At 37.0% G+C, this 18823-nt stretch overlaps 1 protein-coding gene across 1 annotated transcript in view; it reads left to right on the top strand.

The window, feature by feature from the left end:
• Positions 1-3574: 3574 nt before the first annotated feature.
• The window catches only part of LOC118847366 (roundabout homolog 2-like), a 76273-nt gene continuing 61024 nt past the window's right edge, over positions 3575-18823 (top strand). Inside the window, exon 1 of the mRNA XM_036755819.1 lies at positions 3575-4272. Within this exon, the coding sequence (XP_036611714.1) occupies positions 4212-4272 (61 nt within the window). The 5' untranslated portion in view covers positions 3575-4211. The remainder of the gene's footprint in view (positions 4273-18823) is intronic.

Raw genomic sequence — 18823 nt, 5'->3', positions numbered from 1 at the left:
TTATTACTATGTGGTGCAGTAAGCAGTCAAAAATCAGAAGCATACACACACACATACACACATCCAGATACACACGCTATACGGTGACACAAACATTCAGCCACACACACTATGTCAGGGTCACTCATGTGAGGAAGACATGTATGGCAAACATCATGGTGGGAGTACACACTCAAAGTGGGTTCTGATTAGAGAAGTTTTATACCTTATAGATGAGTTTGGTTGAGAATAGGTAATCAATGCCAGATATGGGAAGGGACGTTCCTAATCAGACCCAGATGTGGTGGGGAAATTCTCTGGCTCTTTATTGATACCAGACTTGGGTGGGGAAATTCCCTAATCTGGACCAGAAATTTGGTGAAGATCTGAATCCATAATCAGGGATTCCAGAAATCAGTGTGGATTTCAGAAATGGGTGTTGGCTCATAGCCACTGAGTGGGCAGGGAGGCTTGCCCAAGGAGCTGAGCTCATTTACATGTCTGATACAGGGTCAGGATGAGTCAAGACAGTGGAAAAGTATAGGTTATCTTCATTACTTATATATTTATGATCATTAAGATCACTTAGCCTAAGTGACTTCATATTGGAGTCCTATCATTTATAACTACAACATCAAATACGTGTCAAAAATCACAATTATCACATTTGATCAGTACGATTTATTGTGTTTAAAATGCTGTCATGTTTCTAAGGCACTGGAGAGCAACTAAATTCAGGATTGACACCAGAAATGTGCAAAAAATAGATTTAAGTTTTCCATCTCTTCTAAGTAATTAAGATATCCTGAATGATAAAAAAAAGTTTATAATTTTATAGTCTATTGTGCATATTTCTATGAGATTAATGATTTATGGTCCTCTATTAATGCCAACTCAGCGACGAAGAAGACCATTTGTTCACCTTCTCCAAATTACTTTTAATTATAGCTTCTTATGCACAGTATTCTTTAAGTGTATTAAAATATATATTTATCCACTAGGCACATTTTGAGTACATAATAATACCATTCCAAGTTTTACATAAAACAGCCTACGGTTCCATGCATATTTCTTTATCCAGAAGCTTGTTGAAGGGGGAAAAAATTACATTTGGTATGCTGGAACCAAATCTACATTTAATTTTTAAGTTGTAGTTCAGAGATTTTTCCACTCTACTAAGACAGTTACTTTTTTTTTTTAATTTCTCTCTTAATAGTGACCAAAGATGGCACCCAGTTTAGTTAAAATGAAGTTGAGGGTGGATAAATGAGTAAGGATAGATTTCTAACTTTCCAGGTTTTAAGGGTTTTCCTTAGCCTTCAATAGAAGCTGAGGTCAGAAGCTGATGTTTTTATCGTATGTGTCGTCAATGGTATTCTAACTCATCATTGTCTGATACAGATCTTAATACTGCAATTGTCTTTTAACTTGGTCTATACTATTACACTCCGCTGTGTGTCAAGCTAACCCAGACCACCCAGAAAGTACAGCTTGTACTCAGTTCTGGGATATGTACCAAACGTCTACCGAGACAATCAGCCACTTCCTGTTTTGTTTACATTCCAGGTGTTTTTCTGTGAAGAGCATACTATCACCTGTGACCAGAATTGCAAAAACCATTGCAGTCTTTCCTGCCTCGCTCACCTTCACATTATATAAGACGGAATCAAAGCATTCCTATTCCAAAACCATTACCTATGCATTGCCCAAGAAGCTAGTACTTCTTTTTAGAGAGCTGCGGGTTACAGAATTCATCGTTTGGTCAGTATCTTATGATAAAGAGATTTTGTTAGCCTTAAATGCCCTTGTCCTTACTGATAGTAGGTAATGCAGATGAATTATGTGAAGAAGGTGATATGGAACTTCAAAATTAAGTTCAAACAGCGACACAAATACACAAACGAGACTATTCCTCACGTATAGAATATTTTTCCTGCTGTATTCCAGTAGGGGGAACTAAAGCTTCACCGTCTAACATACTCGGCTCATGGACCTGTGTGTGTTCTTGTAACCTACTGTCTAATCGTCAGCACCAGCATCAAACGGCTACCAGCTAGCCTGTGATCACACGTGTTCTCATCCACGATATTTACACTAAAGACCCTGGGTATGCGCGGATCTCTTTGATCTCAATCTGTCCTTCCTTGATCTTCCAGTAGATTCACTTGGTGGTTTCTCTTAAGCCTTATTTTAATTACAGCTTCCCCATCCCCCACCCTTTCCATTTTTGGTTTTCATTAGTTGTAGCCCTTAATGGCTCAACTTGATTTTTAGCTTAACTTCCCTAGATTTCAGACCTTTTACAAATTTAATGTTGAGGCTTATATCTCAAGATGAAGGAGCGTTTAGGTATCTTCCAACGTCTTCCATTTTCTCTTTCCTGGGATCTTTTTTTTTTTCTTAAAAAGCCTTTGAATCACAGAAGGGATCTCCCTTGAAACTCACTTTTCAAGGGTCACAAGGCAGATGCCAGACACAGGAGGACCTATAACCCTTTCACCTCCCGCCCACCTAGGGATGCGGGCTCGGAGTCACGGCCCTTACCTGAAGCCAAAGCTTGGATGTTTACAGACTTTTTTCTTTTTTAATGGGGGAAGGGAGAGGTGGTGTTTTACTAAAAAACGAAGGGTAGGTTTTTGGTTTTCCCTTTTGGATCTCCATTTCATTTAGGGATGAAGGTCGCACGCGTGTGTGTGCGTGTGTGTAACGTGCAGGTAGAGAGGGAAGGAATAATTAGGAAGGGCTTCCATGAAACCACTCACCGAGAAAATTACCTGCTCATTAAAGGGAAGCCGAGAGCAGCAGTCACGTCCATCCCACCTTTCCCCAACAGGAGAGGGGCGAGGTTTGGCGAGGGGAGGAGACTCGGGGAAGGAAGGAACGGAGTGTCTGCGCCGCCAGTTTTCACCCTCGCGTAGCTGCCTAATAGATTTTTTTCCCCTTTCCCTTTATCCACTCACATCCCTTCTCTTCCCTCCCCCTCCCCAGTCAAGATCGCAGGCAGTGGGCGTGTGGTGGAGTCTGGAAGTGGAAGGAGCTTAGTCCACGCCCTCATCTTCTCCTCTCCCCCGGCCCACCCGACTCCGAGCTGCTATCTTTCTTCGTCTCCTCTCCCGCCTTTCCCTCCTCCAGCCGGTCTAGCAGCAGCAGCAACAACAGCAGCAGCAAGGGCTGCTGCGAAGGGAGAAGGACGTCTAGCTCTGGGGCCTGCAGGCTGATCTGCAGCGAAGGCGGCGGCGGATACCAGACTGTGCTGCCCTGGGCTCTCTCCATCTCCTTGCAAGGCGCGCGCTAGCGCGCGCGGTCACACAGACACGCACACACACAGACACACACACGCACAGCCAGTTTAGCTCCTTCCAGCGAGCACTTCCCATTCACAATTGCACAGCAGCGGAGGCGGCGGAGGCGGCGGCGGCGGCAGCAGCAGAGGCAGAGGCAGCGGCGGCAGGGCAGAGCCTGCAGGAGCCCTAGCTTTGCCGCTTACTTTTCTCCTGCCTCCCTCTAGCAGCGCTGTATTGAGAGTTACAGACCTCAGTTTCTTTTTTGGTTTTTCTTCTGAATCTTGTTCACTTTCTTTTGGAAAAGGGCAAAACAAACGGTGGGAGAAAGGTTGCATAGGAAAAAAACCAAACCCTAAGTCAAGCCCGCCTGCAAAAATGTTGCATTGTCACATTCTTATTATGGAAGTTAAGTAAAAACCAAAACCAAAACCAAAATCCAAAATCAAACCACAACAGCCAAATTGGACCTGGAGCTAATGTGGATGAGAAAAAGAGGGTGGGAAGAAAAGAAGCAGTCAAGCCCATGGTTTTTCGGCAATGCGATGGGAAGTTTTTGGAGCAATTTCTAGGAATTAGGTCCCTTTCTTCCATTTTCTTCTTGGCTTCTGAAGAAAGAACTTGGCTTTGGATTGAATGGATTCTAAGGACTGCGTTTTAGACACACTTGGATAATTCCTCTACCTGAGGTGGATTTGTGGGAATTTAGGAAGCAGAGTGTGGAAATCTAGCAGCCTTTGGAATTCGCTGTTGATGTGGATGTATCTACATGTGCCCTATTCAAGACCTTTCCAACATCTTTTGATCTTGAGATTTGCCCTTTACTTTAATTAGCTTCCAGGGAAGTCTAAACTTAAGACCTACCTCTTTTTGAAAAGGATACTCATTTTTCTACTTTTGCTTTCTGGGATTGGTATTTTAAGCAATCTGGATCATTTTTAATATGTCAGAATGTGTCTGCTAATGTTTACACAACTCCTCCTCTGTGGATTTGTATATTTTCAGGTTTATGGTAAGTTTAAAATCCTCCATCAAAATTTATTCCTTTTTGGGGGAGTAGTTCTTCTTTGAGCCTAATGGGAGACATATGTAAAATAACATAAGAGCATCTTAAATAGATTTGTTTCAATTAAAGCATGGGTACAAGAGTTTTTGGGGAGGGGGCATGAGGGGAGCTTGTTTTTTCTTTTGTTTCTGAAACTGTTGAAAGTATGTTTGCAACAAGGTTTTTTCCTGTTTGCAAAAAATTGATAAAGTGACTGCAAATACTAATTTGTCAGTGTGGTTAGAAAAAAGAAATGTTAGAGTAAATCTTTCAGATATGATTCGATACCATTTTGTTTAACATTATATTCTGTGATTTAGTGGCTGAACTTTTGTTTAGAGAATCAGCTTATCAGATGTGGTAATTGCTGTTCTGGAGGGTGGTAAAAATGAGTTAGGAATTTAAGAGCAGACATCTAGATGATCAGTATCACCTGTGTCTTGCACATACACTATGAAATTAGTTTTCAGAATTTAGAGTTTATGGAGAAAACTGTCAAAGTAAGGAGAGAGAGTCTTCTTCAGTGTCTGTGAAACAGGAGGGCAGTGGGCTAACAGGAAAATAGACTATCTAATAGCGAAAGCTTAGCTGGGAGTGTTCAAAGACAATGGGGATTTTGAACAGGTGCTGTAGGTGTCTCTCTTTAGATTGAGTCAATCTGTCAAGCAGCTAATATTGTCGCTTCGGTTTTTATGTCTTTTGTTCAGATTTGGTTTTCTGAGCAGCTTTCATAGGATATGAGCCTCTTTGAAATGAAGGGACTAATGATAAGTTGATGTTGACACAGTAGAACCGGTAGGCTATGCATTTATTATTAGTGAAAAAGGATGAAGCTACGGGAGGATTAGGACATGCTGTGCTAAAATCTTGAATTACCAATGTTGTATAATGTGAATTGTAATGTTTTATATCATTTTTAACATTCATGAAAAATAGCTGTCTCTGGTGCCCATAGTAGTTCCAAACTCCTGATAGTCATTCTCCTTTAAGTTTCTATTTTAACTTTGGAATAGCTTTTGTATTCTGGCTTAATTCACTATCTGGGACACTGGCCATTTTTGCATGTCTGTGGGAGCAAACTTTGCTCCAGGAAGCTGCTACTTGAGGGAACCCTATGTATTTGAAGCAAAAGAGGCCTCTCTATGAACATGAAGTGATGATACAGATTAGTTTACTTATGGTAGAACGTATGCAGTCATGAGCAACTCATCTTTTGCTGCTATGATGGGAGGCAATGCATGTTGCCTCTCCTTGCTTCTGTTTTTTTCCTCTTCTTGGCAGAAATGTTTTGAAACTGATCATTTAAAATTAGAGTGATGTAAGTTTCCTCCACTCCACATAGGTTATGCTTTAATAAGTTTGCCTTGTTTGAAATGAAGAAATGTAGAGATTCATCCTGTGGGTTTTTTTATTGCTATGTAAGCATAGCAAGAAGGATTTAATGTAGACTTTAGGAAAATGGACTTAGGCTGCATATGAATTATGAGCTTATGGTTAGAAATACAAGACATGTGCATGTGAAAACTGTACTGTCTGCACAATTATCAGTATGTTTAAAACAAACAAACAAAAGACAAACGGTGTGTTACTAGAAGGAATACAATTAAAGTGTTCAGTGGAAGTGACAGAGTGAATCAGAAGAGCTTGGTGTTACAGAATATAATTAATGTACCAGGCTGTTTGGAGATATATGAAACAAATGCAATTAGCTAGCTTGTTGGAACGACAGTAGCAAGACATAATTTATTCTTTTTTTCTCCATGAGAAACATAACTAGAACTTTAATTCTGATTTAGCATTTATAGGACAAGGGAGGAGGTCAGATGAATCAGATAACAAATGCCTTTCCTGCCTACTACCATATAGCAGATTCAAAATGAAATAAAGTGAAAATCTGCCTGATTTGTGGAGCTGAAAGAGGTTTTAAAGTGCTTTGCCAAAATGCTTTTCAAAACCTTAGTGTTCAAATGTGTAGAAAGCAAATAAGTGTATTAAAGTTTTTATAGCCGGGTTAGGCACATCATAAGTTTGATGCTGGCTCTTGGCATACATGTCACTGTGGGGTAATATGATGCTATTGGTTGAGTTAAGAAGATGAAGTTATAACTAAAACTCCAGAGAGGGAAATAGGCAAACTAAGGGTAAGTGACTTGAAAACCATGGCTTTTGGTGGTTTGTTGCTCAACAAAGAATTATAAAATTGTCTTGGCACTGAAGAGGATTCGACTGGGGAAATTGGTGCTTTGGCTCTTCATCTCCTTGGATCTCAGTTTCCTTATTAGGTTGATCTAATTTTCCTGCTAGCCCAAAGATTCTGTGATTCCTTTCCCTTTATTATCTTGATTTGAAGAATAATCTTTTATACATTTTCTCTATGAATTTCAAATTTAGAGATATGTCCACCATTCTGAAAGATATACCGGCCATGTTGGTGTTACATACTAAGATTAATCTTATTCAGTGACAAATTCTATACATAGATTTATATGGCAGTTTTATGGCACTTATTCATATGTGCATTTTTATTGTATGACAATGGTAGAGCTTCACCAAACTATAGAAGATATGTGCTTTTCTGAAAACATTATTTGTCAGAATCCCCTTTTCATCTATTCAGAATAGGTGAACAAGCATGGTTTTCCTTTGAAAAACTGAAGTAAGCAAAAAACCAAACTCCACCTTCAACTTTTGGTGCTGTTCTGGAGGGAAAGTAGAACATGAACCCTTCACAAAATAATACCTGGGCAGGATTTGCACTACCATTTTATAAAAATATCTTTTTAAATTTATATTTCTCACATTTTCTTTTTTTAACCTAGGCATAGAACTTTGTAGCCTTTTTTAAACCGAGAATTGATATAGATATCCACAGTTTATTATTTGTGTTAACATTGCAGTTTTCTGGATGCTGTCATCTGTAACATATAAATATGACTATTATAAAAGATCAGAACATTTATTAAATGGGGCTATATTTTTCTTATCTTTTACAATAAATTCACTGAGAACATAAACACATTTCACCTATATACTTAGTTCTCCTTAGATTACTGTAGAAAGGTATCATGCCTATTTCCCCCACTCACCCTTCCCCCCCTTGGCAGTCTTTTTTATTTTATTTTATTTTTTTAAGTTAGCTCCTGACTTCTGATTTCATTGGTGTAAAGAAATACTCCCTCTATCAGTGCAGATCAGCCATTGGAAAGTTTTGCAGTTTATAATCTTAGAATGTTGCCTGGGGCGCTGAAAGATTAAGTAGTTTGCCCAGGGTCACATAGCCAGAATTTGACAGCGGTGAACTTGAATTCTGGACTTCGTGACTCTAATGCAAGCTCTCCATCTTGTCCTGCTGACCTGCCAACCAAGGTGCTTCTTTTAGCTATTGACTATAAAACATATATTATTCATTATAAAATCCAAATTACAAATAGCTAAAATTGAAATTTATTCTTAGAGAATGAAATGATCTCATTCAGATATGTTGTATTTGATTAAGCTTTAGTTAACATGGAATATGCAAAAGTTGGCCAAATTTGCAAAATGGAGAAGGATCCTGTAATCTAGAAGAATTTCTTAGGCACTAGGCAAAATTTTTTTTAATTAAAAAAATTATCTTACAAATATGGGAACTCTGCTCACTATAATCCTGAGGCAATTAATTGTGTAATATTTTATAATCTCAAATATGAATATCCATAGTGAACTGGATACTATTTATGCAATATTATAGACCTCACCCTAAAATATCTTGTTATTTAAGTGGGACAGTATATAAATATGTACATCTTAGTTATTTTGTCAGCCTTCAAGGTAGGACACATACATATGTATTTAATGTTCCATTCTCTATCCCCTCTACCACACCCTTGTTGTTTTGTCTTCAGAAGCATGAGTAACACTTGAAAAGGGGAAGAAATTTGGGAGAAATAACTGGAAATGTAAAATCTAGTACATTCTTGAGTTTTTTTTTAAAGCATCCTTTCTTTAGGAGTGTATTCTTTAGCTTTGGAAAAATCCAAATTAGACTTTGCCACTCAAATGTTTCAGCAACATTTCATCTCCCTAGAAGCCCTTTGTTACCTTTTGCTATACTTACCAGTATGGGCACAGAGAATTCTGGTGTGACTTTGTGAAAATTAAGGGAATTTATGGAATGACATTTTTTAGAGAGCTTAAAGACTGGAGTTTACACATTTTTATATCTACATTAGCCTCTTCGTTTTGCAAAGAGAGAGAGAGAGAGAGAGAGAGATGGCTAATAATAGGCTAGTTCTCCAAAATTGATAAATTAGTAAAGCAATGAACTATTATTATAAGGTGACTTGAACATATGCCTGTCTGGAGACATTCAGATGGACTAGTCCAGTGGGTCTTAATTATTTTCAGTCTTTGGCCCTTTTAATGGGTCAAAAAGTCCCATAGACCTCCTACATTACTGGTCCCAGTTAGTAGATGTGCTCCTGGAAATAATAACACATTTTTCATGAGACAGTGAAAGATATCATATATAACTATGAATAAATGAATCTGTTCTAGATTTTCAAAAGATAAGTATTTTCATATTGCAAACATGACTACTGTTCAAGTGCAGTCCACAGACCACATGGCAGAGATTGCAACCACTGATTAACAGCAGATCTGTCTTTATGAACTGTTTGTCTTACTGGGTTCCCTTATATACTGAAAGGTTGTAGATACACTTGTTGTATCTTGTTGTACAGTACACTTTTCCAAAATTCTGTCTCAGTATTCTAGTGCAGAATATTAATATTTGGAAAACTTAGCTTCTAAGTTATTAGCTTCTAATGAAAGCTGTTAGCTTCTAATAAAACATGGCATAGTCCTCTGGGTTTTCTGGTTATTCTAAAATCACTTATTTGCATTTCTTAGTAAATGTACATTTTCCTTACTTCTTCTTAGTCTTCCTTATTCTAGAATCCCCCTTCTGGGACGCTATCGTCATCAAAGTCAGGACTCCTTCAAGGCACCTTCATCTCTGCTTAGAGAGAAGCAGCTTTTTTTGAGGTACTTTGTCATGGCTGAGATATACTCTGAGTGTTCTTTACTTTTCCAGGTGTTTCTTGGAGGTCTTAGACTCTTCTTTATTTAAAGCTCAAGTTTGACCTGTCCTCCTCCATTACAATGGGAGTGAGCTCGTTGAGGGCAGGGATCATGATTTTGGCTTTTCTCTTCCCAGCACTTAACACAGTGCCTTATACCTATTATAACCTTAAGCGCTCTTTGGTTGACTCACAAACCGCTATGGTAGCCATTTTATCTTCATATGGAGAATTCACGCTATTTCCAGGAGATTCCATAGTTTGGCTTCCAGGTCAGAAGACCCTTGGGAGAACAGATTAGCTGAGTAGTACCTAGAATTGGTATAACCTGGAGAACGTTCCCTAACCTTTGCTGGCCTATTCCTTGTTTAATATTCTGCACCTTACTCCCAGGTTAAAGGTAGAGGGCAGAAGCAACTTGTAATTCCAGTTGGTGTCATGGCTATAAACTTTAAAAATTAGATTGAAGGGAGCCTTTTTCACGTGATTCCATGATTTCAAAAGCTTTAGCATTATCCACATAATGTCAAGAAAACTACAAGGAGGCTGCCAGAATGGCAGACAGTCTGATAGGAACGCAAGGACTAGCGCCATAATGAATGAACATGAGTCAGTGGATTGTGATCTATGTCATTTGAAGAAGAGCTCATCTGTGAGCTCACAAATACATCAAAGTGCCAAAGCGATGGAATCAAAAAAGATGAGTCTTCAGTTTGTGGTACCAATAGGAAGATGCGTCCGAGAAGAGGTACTGAGCTTCCTTCATGGCCTGCCTCACTGTGGTCAAAGGAATAGACCCTTTCTACCTAATGAATTATGCTCATAAGATAAAGAATCTATATATGAGACAAATGTCTTCATTGCAGACAATAAATTTTCCCCTCCTCTAAAAAGGTGATGATAACTTATATCGTATCCTTTGGATCATAGTTATGGGTATTGTTTCATTCTTCCCTACCAATCACACTCCTCCAGACAGCTACCACTTGGTGCAAGTAGTCAGTCAGATATGACTCTCTTGAAATAAGTGACTTTCCTGATGCTTTCAAGATTCAGTTTTCCACCTGCCAGTTGGTACCATATTGACTTGAAATGCCTTTTTTCCGTCTGCTAACATAGCATAGAATGTTGCTACAAAAGGGAAAAAATAGTCCTATTTTTCAAAAAAGGGGAAAAAGAAAGTGCAAAAAACAGGTCAATGAGCTTGGCTTTATTTTGTTTCCTTGGGAAATTCTAGAACAAATTAGCCCAGAGATGGATAGTAAAAACATATGGAAAAAAGAAGCAATGATTAGAAAGCCAGAATGGCTTCATTAGCAGCATGTCCCATGAGATTAACCTTATTTCTTTTTTTGACAGTGTCACTAAACTGGAGGATCAGGAGAATGTTGTAGTTGTAGTTTGCCTAGACATTAGTGAAGTATTTGATAAAATGGCCCATATTTTTGTTGGAAAATATGGAAATAGATGACTAGATGATAATATAATTTCATGAATTTGAGACTGGTTGAAATATTTAAAGAGTAGTCCTTAATGGTTTAATCTCAACTTGGCAGGAGGTCTCCAGTGGAGTGTCTCCAGTGGTCTGTTTTTGGCTCTGTGCTGCTTAACATTTTGATCAATGATTTGGATAAAGGAATAAGAAGCATAATCATTAGGTTTTCACATCACATAAAACTGGGAAGGATGACAACACAATGAATAAACAGAGTCAGGGTCAAAAGAATCTCAACAAACTAGAATACTGTGTTGAATCTACTAAGATGAAATCTAATAGGAATTTTAATTTAATTTACTTAATTTTATTTTTTAAAAAAAGTAACTTTGTACAAGATGGGGAGTAGATAGTGATTTGCCTGAAAACTTGGTACCAGATGGGGAAGGTATGGTCTGATAAGTGGTTTGCCAGAAAACAACTAGTGTTCTTAGTGGTTCCTTGGCTAAATATAATGTGGTAGCCCAACATCCTAGGGTGTTGTGGGGCTGTTTTGAGAAGCATACCTTCAAGGAATTAAGTACTAATAGTCCAACTGATTCTTTCTCAGTCAGACTATATCTGGAGTTTTGTGTTCAAGTTTCAGAATTGCAGTTTAGGAAAAATGTCGATAAGCCGAAGAGTAGATACTCTGGATGAAGGAAAGCCTTGAGTTAGTGTCATATGAATCAGCTGAAGGAAATGCAAATATTTAGTCTGGTTCCAGGAATCTGATACCTGTCTCCGAGTGTATAATGAGGAATGGCATCTGGAAAAAGAACTCAGCTGTTTGACTTTAAAGGACAGAGCCAGGAACAGTGCGTAGAAGTTGCAAAGAGACCATTTTTGGCTTGATATGAGGAAAAATCTCCTAAATATAAAAGTCCAAAGGTGGAATGAGCCGCCTTGGGAGGTGGCAGGTTCCCTCTCACGGCAGTGTTCAGTCAGAGGCTGGATAACCGCTTGTCAGACATAGTCTTGGGTACGGGTTGGACCGGATCATCTCTAAGATTCCTTCCAGCTCTGAAAGATGATGTGATTCTGTATAAACCCATTGTTCTAGGTATCGAAGAACGAGCAACAAATAGCTTGGTACCGTCGAAGAACACTGTAATGGGAAGAGCCGATTTTTAGCGCTGTCTCTACTATTATTTAATGTCGGGGGGGATAATTTGGGGAGTTAGGGCACAAGTGCCAGAGTATGAGGAAAAGCTTCCTGCTGTGCTTGAGCAATTCTGAGAGAAACAAGGGATTCTGTAAAGCAGAAGTGAGCAAGCGAGTGAGGGGGCGACCCGCGAGAAGTGTAGAAGAGGAGACTGGAAAGGAAGGCTGAAGCTGTTGAGGCGCTGAATGCCGGGCGAGGGAGCTTGTTCTTGCTTCTGCCATGGCCTTCGTTCTGTGCAGAACACGGCTTGCCAATTGGTGTTTCAGCGCGAGGAATTCTTAATGTTACTGATGCGGAATTTCTGTTGATTCTTGAAGCGACACATCTGTTACTGCGCATTTGCAACTGTGGTAATCGTGTTATCATCTGTATGACCCATGCTTCAGATGCTGACTGCGGGATGACTGTGGTTCCCAAATTAGTGGTGTCATGATAAGAAGGATTGAATGTGAGACGTGTTACAAATAACGTGTTGTATTAGCCATTGAAGCGCGCTCAGACAAACCTGATTGTTTTAAACTTAAAATTAAAAAATAGTTCCTACTGGCAGAGCAGTATATACTATAGTATATACTATACTACTCTATATAATACTACGTGAAAATAAATGCCTTCTCCTTTAGAATGTATGAAGTCTGCTATAATAGTATAGAATTGTATACGTATACATTGTGGTCCTATAGCGTAGATGCGCGTTAGGACTGTATATCGTACTCAGCATAGTAGATGTACTAGAGCGCGGTATATAGTATAATAGTATGTACTATAGCATATACATATATAGCACCGTGTATACCATATGTACTATAAAGTATGGCATGTGCTATGTGTGTATATACATCTATCATGTGGTATATATAGTTCATACACACACCATGTGGCACACATCGTATATATGTATATACTCCACATAGCATAGCATAGATAACTATATTACATGCTCTATGTGGTATACATAGTGCTGTCGTAGGTATGCTACAGTACTATGTTGTCTATGTCTGCAGTACTGTGGCTCTTTAGTAGACTTTATGGATTATAAAGAAGAAAGTATTTTCATTAACCTGTAGCCACTCTTGAGCTAATAAATATTTCTTTACTTTGGTTCAGCTTCTCTCTATATTATACGTCTGAGCTATTTATATTTTCACGATCTTGTCTGATTTGTTATTTGTTTGTGATGAATTTTTAAGGGAAGGAACAAATAATCTTTGGGTTTTTTTGACTTTCCTAGAATGTAAAAAATCTTAAGTCAGTGTGGTATTTTGAGATTTGAGAACAGCAGGAGGTGAGTTTCCTAAAATACATCCATCATTTTAAATTTCCCACCTTGCCGTATCTTTTGTTTTTCCTGGTAAAATATAGGGGAGAAAAATGTTGGTATTCGAGAAAGTCCATAAAACTATAAACGTAGTTTGGGAGCAGTTAGAGTCTTTTGGGAATCTGCATATACTAAACCCATGGTGTGGGCTGCATAACATTAATATGTGACCTGAGCCCATTTTCATTAATTAATAATCAACTGTGCTTTTGTTTTCTTTATAGGATAAATGGAATATTTTAAAATTTAATGCTGAAAAAACAACAGGCCTGGGCAGAATTGCTCCGCTGGGTTACAGCCTGGAGTGACTGTTTTATTGCCATTGTAACTACAACCTTATGCAACACAAAAGTTCTGGTTCGTGAAGGTTTAGAGAACAATTCTTTTTTTCTTCTCTTTGGTTCTGGTTCATGCGGGACCTCATTGCCAACTTGTGCTTCTAGGATTTTGGGAAGTAAGCTTGACAATGGAATTCAAGGTGTTTAATGACCCAATTTTCAAGTTGAAATCAGAATACCTGTTTTAAACTAGGTTCATTTTTTTAGTGGTTTGTCTAAAACTTTTGCCTTGTTTGTAATAATTTAAAAATGTATAAAAGTGATGAAAGTAGAAAGGACTTTTACTTATTTTAGAAAAAAAGTTATGCCAAGGATATTTCTTTAGCATAAGGTTTTCACACAGTTATAATCATAAATGTTTATTACCAAAGAGTAACCATTCCCCGAAATAGAATTAAGTAATCATCCCCCATAAACAAGACCTCCTTTTCCCCCCTCCCCTTGCTGATCCAATCAGTGATTCAGTCATTATAGGGAATTCCCTGTGAGGCACTTTGTGAACCAGTGCACATTGGTACCATCTGGCGTTCAGTGACTTGTCCAGGATCACATGACTAATATGTGTCAGAGGTGGGACTCGAATCCATATCATGCTGACCCGGAAGCCTGCTCTCAATTTCTTACTCTCAATTATAACAGTCACACAACATAATTTTCAGAGTAGCGCTAAATGCTGACCAACCCAGGATAAATCTAGCAGTCTACAGTGTGGTCCATAAATAGCAATAAAATGCAATAGATTGTCTACCCTGAAGAATGGCTGTCCGATTCTGACTGGGCTTATTGAAATGCAACATTTTCTCTAGGAGACAGAAAGGAACTCCCAGTTTCAGAGAGTCTTCTTTTACTCTTGATTTATACACAGTTTGTTCATGTGCACTCAAATATATCTGCATTAATAACACAAGTACAGTTTTTTAATAATATTTCTGTCGTGAATCAGAACTTTCTGGAAATAAAAAACCTCCCACAAAAATGGAAATGATTAGCAGCAAGTTGTTAAATATAGAAATCTCTAAAGTTTGTTTCTGTTAATCATGGGCATTGATTCTTGAAGAAACTGAGTAGAAAGACTGTAACATTTTAAAAAGGTGATGTCAGATAGCTACTATATCCACTGGCATTTTTCTCATGTAAATTGGACATGAGTCCCAGAACTATTGTAAAAAATTGTTATGAAAATGACAAGAATTAAGGAATAAAAAAGTATTTTGATAGCATATCAAACATCTTCAGGGTATCATTCAATGTGGTTTTTGAAGAACTTCATTTTATAGTTAGAACTGTGTAATATCTTCATGAAAGACTTATGAAAAACTTTGATGTGTGTTGACTCTGAAAAATATATGTGTATGATTTTGTGGTTAAATATTTTTTGAGTGTTTCAGTTCAGTCTTTATTAGTTGAGCGTCTATATAAAATAATTCTGAAAGAGAAAAAAATCATATGTACAACATGTAGGGACAGTATTTGAGCACGTGGCTATTTTTTGCATACACATGACTGTAGAAAAGGAATGAATTTCTTGAGTTGCCCTCCCACTTGTCACAATTAAATAACTTCTATTTTTATGAAATGTAATTTTTATGAAACAGAGACACATGTAAGTATTTACTCTTTGTCATTATATTTATTTGCTTTTAAAACTGTAATGTTCATAGGATAGCTTTTAGGAAACGATCAACAAAAATTTTTGAGCCAGCAAATAGATATGTCTTTGTGAAAGTCTGAACAACAAATTTGTTTAGCTTTTCCTTCTATGAGCTTATTTTGATCTTCATAACCAGCTAAACCTGGAGTACACTTAAGATGATATAAGTAACTTCTTTTTCAGTTTAGCTTTCAAAAGGATAAAATTCCCAGACTTTGGAATATGACTCATGAAAGGATAACATACAAAATGCAGAATCTGACTAGCTCCAAACTTTGAAATTGAAAATGGAGTGGGATGAGTGCAAGGATCATAGAATCTTTGATCTAAAGTTGGAAGTTATCTAATCCAAACCTTTTATTTTACAATTGAGGAAACTGAGGCATAACGAAATTGAGAGAGACTCAGGAAAGTAAGAAACTGAAAAATATTGGGGAAAAATGGTCTGTGTTTAAGATTGGAATAGCTGTGAAAACCAAAATATCAAAGTTGACAAACCAATATTAGGGATTATAGACTGTTAACATATACATGAAGCATACTTGTTTAACATTGGGCCCTTTTTTCCTTGACAAATAATCAATTTGGAGTCAGATGCAAAAGAACACATGTTTCCTTTGTATGACCCCCAATTTTTCCATTCTCTCTTGGAGCAGACACGCCTTTTTCCTTGACTGACATTGGTTGCTAGGAGAAATTCAGTGGTTTAGTCTTTTCTTATCCAACAGTCAAACTAAAGAGTTCATTGAGTTAAGGGATAAGGGACAAAGCACAGTGCAGGCTGTGAATCATGACTTGTCTTTAATATGTCCACTTTGTTCCCATTTTTCTTAGAAAAAGACCCAACTTTTGTTTTAATCAATGATGTTTTCTTTCAGCCATTCTCTATAAGTCTTTGCAAAGATTAAGGGGAGGAGGGATGTTGAAGGGAGGTTGCAAGATTCTGTCCACTCCGAGAAATAGTAAGACTTGAAAGTTATTCATGGAGCTGTGCCTTAGTGAGAGTGCAAAACGGAGCGAATAGCATCAGTCTTTGAAATCTGGTGATTAATACCTTTTGTTTTTATTGGGGAAGGGGAAAAGGTAGACAAAAAAGGTCTTCAGGTTAGTTTGAGTAGTTTGCAAATTAGATCTACACATGTCAGCCCTTCTGAAGACAGAACTGCTACATTGATACCTACCTTTTTGTAGGGCAGTGTTACATTTTAATTGTTGCATCTGCCAGGTAAAAATGGAATGGAAAAAAGGAATAAAATTTACTATAACCTCAGTAAGTACTTGGCATAATTTGACTAGATTTTGAGACATCCATCAATCAGATTAATAGATTTATAGATCATATTCAGGGTGCTATCTAGGCAAATATATTCCACAACATTCATTCAGTATTTTTGTTTGTTTGATAAAGAAACTAATTACAGCACTCTTGAGATTTCAGTGAAGCCTCTAATGAGAAAGTTTTAAAGGTGGCAGGTGTGAGTTTCCCATGAGCGCTTCAAAATAAGAAATATTTGTGACTTACAAAGAAGTTGCCGTTTTGTATACACATGCATGCGTCTACATATGTACTTCAGTAGAGAGAGCTTGATTTAACAGTGATTATACATGACAGATATAGATACAGTCCAAATCATAGTATCTTTTGATTAGCTTTCTGTGAGTATAAATTAGTAGCAAATTATTTTGTTTTAATTTTTGTCAGTTATCTAAAATGCTAATAACATATACACATTACGTGTTTTAAAATGTATGCATAATATTTAATGATGTTTTGTTTCCTTATAGATAAAATAACTAAAATGTGATATATATATATATTTATAATATAATAATATTTTAAATAGAATACCCAGTTACTGTAAAGCATTGACATTTACAAAGCCTTAATAAATCATGAGCTTTCATTCTTGTTTTCCTTTTCTGGATATATTTCTATTTGTGTATGTTGTATATATTCTATATTAATACCTTTTGACAAATCTGTGATATCCTAAGTTTGCTTCCTTCATTTATGTTTTTACATGCATTTCAAACTCTTAAGATTTATCTTGGATAGAAGAGAACATGGAACATTTAAAAGGCAGTCTGAGGTCTGCTGTTTTCTGTTTTCACACTGTTGAAGTGAAATATCTTGTTAAGAAGTTATAATACCCATGGGCAATCATAGATGGGAATGTAACGATTTGGTGAGAGATGTCTAGAGATCACTTTTAAGTACACTAAGATTTAACATCTTTGTTAATGGGGAACAGAGGAATAAAGAAATGATATAATGTAAATGTAGAAAATGTCATGAATACCAAAAAGTTTAAAAATAATAACATAAGAATCGAAATAAAAATTTACTTAGGAAAAAAAACTACTAGTTTATTTGAAACATATATGCAAATTAATCAGAAATCCAGAATTTTAAGTAGGAGAAACCTGTACAGCAGTAATACAAAAAGGACCTTGGGAACAAGTAGGAAGGATAGAGGGTGGGCGGAGGAGAAACACAAGTAATGGTGAGTGGGCAGCAAAATTGGATTCATACTTCCAGTGTTGTGTCACCGTAGAAATGGTCAGTGTTATAATGTATATTTAGCGAGTAGTTAATGATTGAAAAAGGAAAGTTTTTCAATGAATATTATGTAGGTATAGCCGAAATAGCATGTTCAGTTTGAACTTCATTGCTGGAAAAGAAATAGAATCTAGAGATAGTTGAAGGAATAGAACCAAGATAGAATAATTTATTGGGAAAGTGTATGCTTATCTCTAGTTGGGGAATGATGTAAAGGAGAGCCATATGTGAAATGTTGCCTACTTAAATGTGCAAACAATTACTAAGAAGAGAGAAGTTAAGAACTTTAAAACATTTAAGAAAGCTAAGCTTCATGTGGAGAAAATTTGTTACCCAAGTGCTAGGCTTAGTCCAAACGAGCTCCAATAAAGCAAAAATCTTAGAATGAAACAAGAAATAACCACCAAGAATATCAATCACTTCTCTTTCCTGTTTGTTTCTCTAAAGTAGATAAAATAACTGAAGTCATTTGTGGTTTAGAGTATGAGAATTTCTTAAACCAAAGACTTGGTTTCCCTAATTACACCTTTTTCTTGATAGAAGGTTATTTGGAAAAATGCTTCTCATTTAGAGTGCCTTATAAATGCCCACATGTCTGAAAATCTTGGCTACAGTGAGATGCATTTGATTACAAAATAATCTTAACAGAGAGGTTGGAAGAATAAATTATTTGAGATGAATATGACTAAACATTATTTCAAATGTGCACACTTCATGTGTGCTTAGAGTAATAGTAAATATATTTACTTGTTAAAAGAGAAGCCTGATGTAGTATGTATATTTGAGAAGAACCTACAATACAATCTTTTTCTTGCCTTTAGTATTAATAAAAACCTTATTAAATAGGTATGTCCTCTCTGGGGCTATAAGATTTTGTAAAATGTGAACAAAACTGATGGGATAGCAGCAAAATTATAGGGTTGGAAACAATACTGTATTGGAAACATCCAGT

This window comes from Trichosurus vulpecula, chromosome 4 (assembly GCF_011100635.1).
Source record: "Trichosurus vulpecula isolate mTriVul1 chromosome 4, mTriVul1.pri, whole genome shotgun sequence".
In the NCBI taxonomy this organism is placed as follows: Eukaryota; Metazoa; Chordata; class Mammalia; order Diprotodontia; family Phalangeridae; genus Trichosurus; species Trichosurus vulpecula.
This window is presented reverse-complemented; position numbering and strand designations above follow the sequence as displayed.